Source organism: Porites lutea, chromosome 7 (genome assembly GCF_958299795.1).
Source record: "Porites lutea chromosome 7, jaPorLute2.1, whole genome shotgun sequence".
NCBI lineage: Eukaryota > Metazoa > Cnidaria > Anthozoa > Scleractinia > Poritidae > Porites > Porites lutea.
The window spans coordinates 6,763,857-6,771,066 of NC_133207.1; the positions used below are offsets into that span (position 1 = coordinate 6,763,857).

The window sequence follows — 7,210 nt, forward strand, 5'->3', positions numbered from 1 at the left end:
TGTAGAGAAACACCCCATCTAAAGCGCGTGACCATGGTGACAATGACGAGAGACCCCGCCTACCTGTGCACATCATCCTAGGAAACAGTGAATGCCCCAGAATCAGCACCACCGAACCTCAGTGCGTAGGAAGAGAATGGGATCCCGTAGCAAGTTACACGAAGTTGGGCTGGACTATCACTTCACCTGGTAAAGAAATCGACACCACCAGTATGCTCCTTACACAGACGTCAAGAGTCGACTGTGAAGACCTTTGTAAGCTAGACGTTCTCAGGTTGGCAGACTCACCTTCAGGGGATCAGAGTGTGGTTTATGATGAGTTTAAGGAACAACTGCGGAGGAGCGAAGAAGGGTGGTACGAAACTGGTCTCCCGTGGAAGGGAAATCATGCCCTCTTGCCAAACAACAAAGAAGGAAGCCTGCGCAGACTCGCTAGCCTGGTACGGAAACTTGAGAAGAATGGGTCAATCGAAGATTACAATGCTGTGATTCAGGACCAGTTGATCGAGGGAATTGTTGAGCGCGCCCCTAACTCTGTCGTAGGAAGGGAATTCTATATTCCACAGGGAGTATTGCGTGAAACAGCTGAAAGCACTAAACTGAGAATAGTGTATGAGGCCTCCGCAAGAGCCTGGGACGGTGCGCCATCTCTTAACGAATGCCTTAACAATGGTCCACCACTGCAAAACCAACTATGGAGTGTGTTGATTCGAGGGCGCTTTAACCCAATTGCCTTCACTGGAGATATCAAGAAAGCGTTCCTGCAGGTCAGAATCCGTCCAGAAGAAAGAGACGCTCTCAGGTTCCACTGGTATAAGAACACAGAGACCAAGGAAGTTGAGACACTCCGTTCTACAAGAGCACTGTTTGGTTTGGGTCCCTCACCCTTTGCGTTATGTGATTTCGTTTTTGTGGTTTCAATGTATACGAAAGAATCAATTAATCTGTCACCTGTCCATCATCGTTGACTAGGAATTTAGGGTGTGTCGCGCGTCAGTGTAACTAACCAACAAAACAACGTCTGCCAAGCTGATTCTTCCACCCCGGCAGGAGGGGTTGCTCTTTATGTCAGTAAAGCTTTAACATCGTTTCCACGGACAGATGTAACTTTGAATATGCCCCTCGCGGAATCTGTTTGGGTTGAAATAGCTACTCTCCAAAACAAAAAAACCATCTTGGTTGGCTGTATCTACAAACACCCAGGTGCAAATATTGATGAATTTAATGGGAAGATTGATGAAACAATGAAGCTGTTTAACCCAAACAAGTACCAATTGTATATCCTTGGTGATATGAATATAGACGATTTCAAATGTGATAGTCATCCACCCACAGAGGCTTACCTTGACATGCTGTATTCCAATAATTTATTACCAATTATTACTAAACCAACACGTCTGACCTATCATTCAGCTACATTAATTGATTATATCTATACCAACAGTACATCCAAAATTGTCTCTGGAATTGTAATGGTGGATATCTCTGATCACCTCCCAGTTGTCTGTTACAAATATACCAGTTAAGAAACACAACCCTATTAAGTATTATAGAGATTACAGTAATTTTGATCAAGAATCTTACTTACTGGATATCAATACAGTCCTGACTCCAGCATCACGTATACACAATCATAATCCAAGATTTGTCAGCAATCTGAATTATTTTAGGCTAAGAGTATCCACCGACTTAGGTAAGACTTCCTTTAAATTCTCCGCTCCCAAAATCTGGGAGACTGTACCGCCTGGTCTTAAGTGTCTGGCATATTATAAGTTTAAGAAAGAATGGAAGTACTATCTTCTAACCAACCAAACCTGACCTTGCTTATATGTTCTATCACTGATATTATCTGAGGTTTTATTTCTTCTCTTTACTGCTGCCGATTACCTGAACATGATGGTGTCCAACAAGAAAGCTCTTGCTACTTTGGACACTGTACAGAAATGAACTTACTATCTTTTAGGTAATTATTATTTAACAGCTACTTTATTTTCCTACCTACGTACACTTGTGTAAATATCTTATTTAGAGTGAAATAAATAATTGAATTGAACTGAAGGTGGTTTTTCTCTGTAAAGGATCGTTTATGGATGTCAAAGCAAAGTGAGAAAGCGTTTACCCTAAGTTAATAGATGGTGGTGGATTTGAACTGCTGAGAACTGGCTCACCAAGCTCAAAGCTTGCTTTGATCATTCCTCCTGCTGACGGATATTCAGTACCCTTATACGGGACAGTGCTGGACTTGGTCAGGCAATGGCTTATAATTGACCCTTCCAGATGGACCTGGACACAGCAACGGTTCAAAGTGCTGAGCAGGTATGTGTTTCTATATAATTGATAGTATAGCTATATTATCATGTCCTTCTCCACTTCTTACTCTTTAATTATCACTAAGCATATATCTGAAATTAAGTGACGGAAAGAACAAGAAAATTTCAAATTCGAAGTACAGTATACCAAACCCCTCTGCCTAGCCTAGGTTTGCAACCAGCCCCCAAAATGAAAAGAACAATCCTAACAATAACATCACACCGGCATCGTGAGATCAAAGGTTCAAACCCCGTCGAAGCCCTTTTTTTTTTTTTTCAGGCTTCTTCCGCAGTTGCATAAATTGCGCTCACAGCTGCAAAGGGTAATTCTTCACTTGATTTCATTTCTGCAGGACTTATAATGATTTATTTCATATACATCTGTCACACTCATCTCTTTTACAGGAACATATGAACACATAATTGACCAGCTCCCAACATCAATGGCTTCACAGCTCAGTTGGCTAGAGCATCGCCCTGGTATCATGGGGTCACGGGTTGAAACCACGTTAAGTCCTGAGTTTTTTTTCAGGCCTCTTACGCAAATGCATAAATAGCGTTCACAACTGAGAAGATCATTCTTCATTTGCTTTCATTTCTGCAGTTCTTAGTATGATTTCTTTCATATACATCAGTATTAACTGCAGCTGCCCAAACCAAGTTGTCATTAACAATGGATAAAGAATGCTTTTAATAAAGGAAAATCCTAATGAGTTTGTTATTCCACCTGTCCAAGAACAAACTGGACCAAGTTACTGTGACCTGTTTGCACTGGTTTTTGCAACACCACTTTGTCATGGGGTGCCTCCAGAAGAAAGGGATTATGATCAAGGTTTAATGAGACGGCATTTACATTGAATGTCAGGAACAGCTGGCAGTACAGAACTTTCCAGGTCGCCAAAGCTTACGAAAACATTCCTAGTGTGGCAATGAAGAAAAGTAGCAAGTGGTACTGCAGCACTTGTCACAGACGTGACCCAGGTTGAAATGAGAACAACCAACATCAGTACTTTATTATTTTAGCGTAGATAAATTATCTTGCATAATAACCATCATATTTGTTAAGATGGGTTTCAATCAAAAGGACAAAGGTGTCAATAAATTCTCACATCGATTTCATTACTTACAAGGCTTCAGCGAGGACCTTTAACCTTTCAGTTACAAGAGAATGAAAATGAAAACTTTTTTGGGCATGATCTTCAATTTAAGAACGCTGATTGCTGGTGAAAATAACTTCCGCAACAAATTGGCATAACTAATAGTGATGTGCACATGTTAATTTTTCTTGCTGCATGCAGCCGCTTGCCAATTGGAACAAAATTTTTAAACCTTATGAGCGGCCAGAAAGATATACAGCTAATAATACACACGTATTGAAAAGATGAAAGTACAGTTTGTTATATTACCATCTTTATATTATTACATTGTCAATATATTACTGTATCTTTTGGCTATGCAACAACGATATAAAATCAATGTTCATACGCATAAATGACGAATACTCACAACCTTTCCAAACTTTCAAAAAAAGGTCTTTGAAGAGACAATAGTTTTATTCCGTTGTAAATTCTAAAAAATCATCGATGGAATAATGATCATGATATTCAAATGTTTTTATAGCGGGGCTCCCACGCGCGAAGCGCGCGTGGGACAGAGGCCCCATACCCATAGATTATGGTCAACCTCTTTTCCTTTGGTTGTCACGTGACTGACCGAGCGTACGCGTCTACGGATTGTACGGGTGGGGTAGGGGAGGCTATCAAAAGGAAGGGAGGGGTGTCTCAGGCGTGTCTTACCAAGTCCACATCTTTTACATTGGACATTCACAATATGGTCAATTGACAGCTGTCAAAACAGGATAGCCACTGACCATTATCCAATAACCATATCGCGGGCTCATGTGTCAACTCATTGAGGTGACGTGATTTATTTGGAAGCTGTCTGCTGACCAGTTAATTATTTTACTAGATCGCGATCAATGTTCAGTCTCATACTTTCTAGCTAGTTTGGGATCGGAGCACAGGAAAACTGATAGACGTCAATGTTGTGATCCATTGACAGCTGTCAAAACAAGGTATCCGCTGACCAGTATCACTTGACTGTATCGCGGGCTCAGGTGTCGACCCATCGAGGTCAAGTGTTTTTTTGAAGTTATCCGCTGATAAGGTACTGGTTTTCAAATGATCGCAGGCTCAAGTTTAATTTTTTTAAAAATTCATATGAAATATGTTGTGTTTATGTGCCGCACAATTAAAATTTTGATTTCAAACTGACCTCGGACGTGAAACTTCAGCCAGCTGCTACAGGCAGGGAAGACAGTTGCTTTTGACTTTTCTTGCCATGTTCACGCGTTGGTCACGCTCTACGTCCAATTCTTATGCTCTGATTGGTCAAAATTTGACAGGTGAGTTCATGCGGAAAATTTATCCAGCATCTTGAATCTTGTTTACTTTGACAGCTGAAGCTGACAGAGTTTTGAGTCAACTTGTGATGTTTTTAACTTTCTTTTTCCACTGGATGTACAAAATGAAGTTCAGCTGCTATCAGGAGTCTTCTGTTATTCATGGCTAATTTGTTTATTGGGTTTTTGGTTGAGTCAAAGTCGGAAATCCGATTTGGATGGCATCGTTTTCGTTTTCATCTTGCTTAATGCGTAAGAGGGTTGCAAAGTCTGAAGCGATACCGGCCATACTTGATACCTTTCAGGAGCTTCATCTCGAGTGGTAAGCCTAAGTAATTATTGTATTTGATGTTTGTTTTTTATTCCTAATTTAATGACGTCAAGCGTTGTTTATGTGGCTATTTTGTCTTCGCTCGTTTGTAAGATTTGAGACAATGATCTGACCAAGTATCAGGTTTGTTATAAGCTTACAGATCTTTAAAAAGCCTTTAGACATTTTCCCACCGCAAATAGAAAGAAAACATTTCAAAGAATATTTAGTTATAATTCTGGCTGTAAAAGAAAGGTTTGAGCAATTTTCTTGCCTCGAGTTCGTCTTTGAAAAAAGCAAACACCGGGAAGACGGCTTAAACCATAAACTTCAGCTTTAAGCTCGAAGACTCAGGATTTTTAGAGACACTTTAATACATGTCTTCCTGAATGAAAATTGTCGTCTCTGTATATGTTTCACCGAATTATATTCCTTGTATTGATTGTTAGTACCCTCTCTTGTAATTTTAATCATTGTGCCAATTGTTTTCAGTCGTTCAGTAAACAACGCTTCCTGGAGTATTCAAAATGCCGTGCGTTAAACTGTTTTAAAATAAAAAATAAACATAAATTCTTTATTATGTTGGAGCGTAACTCTGTCAATGTTCATTCAAACACTCGCCACTGCTAGCACTGTAAAAGTCAGAACCGGCTGGCCGTATAGATGATTTTGAAAATTTTTTCAACGGTTTAAGGCTAAAGCCCACACGTGCTTCGATCATCCTGAATAGCAATTTGTATCACAAAGTTGTGAAATACTGCATTCTGTTGTCCGAGGTCTGTATGATAAAAACAGTGCCTCATAGTACTGTTTCACCTCAGATGTGATGTATAAATGATATAAAAGGTTAGTTTACATGCACCGAGATTTGTTGGCAAGATTTTGTAAAATAAACTTGTCGAATGCAAAAATTCGGCCGGAATTTTTTTTCCAGGTCTAATTAATCTACGGTGATCCAGAGCCATTATGGCTCTTAATATAGATGTGATCGAAGATGATTGCCAGTTTTTGGGTGTACTTATAAGGTTATCAACTCGATGTGAGATTTGGTTCACTCTTGGGCTGTTTCAAATTATTTTTTGTAAAATCACTTAGCATTTCCCTGAAAAGTCACACGAATGTGCTCTAAAGTTAACTGAATTGTGGAATACAAGTTTATTGTTTGATTTAAATTATAAATTTATTACTGGGAGCCTCGCTTTTAGCCCTGGCTAAATCTGTATATTAACATAGCGCGCGTGCTTGCCCTATATGTCCTATTGAGCCGCAATGAAAAAAATCTTTATCTACGCACGTGCATGAGGATTTTTTTACCCAGCTGCAGAGTTGCCATCCTGTTTAGCTGTATTGCAGTTTCCCTACACATTAAAATATGGAAGAAACCAGCAAAGAACTGCCGAATTTTTCTGTCGGCATTGACCTTTTAGGTCATCCAACAAGTAGCACAAATGAAGCAGAAAAAATCCACAAGTTATGCGTTTCGCAAATTTGTACAAAAATCGGCTTCAGTAAATTTTGGCTGAAAGACATTCACTGGGAACAAAAAAGTCACCAATTGGTCATTAACAACATTTTAAGTTAAAATTTCCGTTTTTTTAGTTGTTTTTAAATTTGGTCAACTCAGGGAAAAAGTACAAACGTATCAATTGAGAATTTACCAAACAATCAAGGCTGCAAAAAATCTCAATATCGATGAATGTGACAAAATTTTCACAACAAAACAACAAGTTAGCCACCCTGTCTCAAAATTAAACGGTGTTACTTCTTTTCTCTTGGAATTCAGCTTGGTGTAAGGAGAAAAAAACACAGACACAGCTGGAACAAATGTCGCCGGGCCAACTGGATACCGAAGGCCAGAGGCAAATCGGGAGATGACTATAGTAAATCTACGCTCCTTGGTTTTCACAACACCATTGAAAGATACTTAAATTCACCACCACTTAACAAAGGCGTGAAGCTCTCTTCTGACTCAAGGTTCAAAAGATCAAAAGAGATGCTAAATGCCCAAGTTGGTTTCCATGAGACAGCAAAAGAAAACAGGAGCCATACCTAACTTTTTTTGTAAATTAGAAGGGAAACACTGTTGAACCTAAGCTAAAGGACTTTTAAAAGCTAACCCTGTTCCAGTTTTGAAATGCACTCATGGTAATTAACTATATACGTATATAGCCTTGAACTTGCAAATGCTCC

At 39.5% G+C, this 7,210-nt stretch overlaps 1 protein-coding gene across 1 annotated transcript; it reads left to right on the top strand.

The window, feature by feature from the left end:
- Positions 1-212: 212 nt before the first annotated feature.
- On the top strand, positions 213-968 carry LOC140944364 (uncharacterized). The gene has a single exon (XM_073393526.1). The coding sequence runs from the start codon at positions 213-215 to the stop codon at positions 966-968; it is 756 nt and encodes a 251-aa protein (XP_073249627.1).
- The last annotated feature ends 6,242 nt before the right edge of the window (positions 969-7,210 follow it).

Excerpts from the sequence above, each read along its gene's own strand:
- LOC140944364 (XM_073393526.1), top strand. The coding sequence starts at position 213 with ATGCTCCTTACACAGACGTCAAGAGTCGACTGTGAAGACCTTTGTAAG.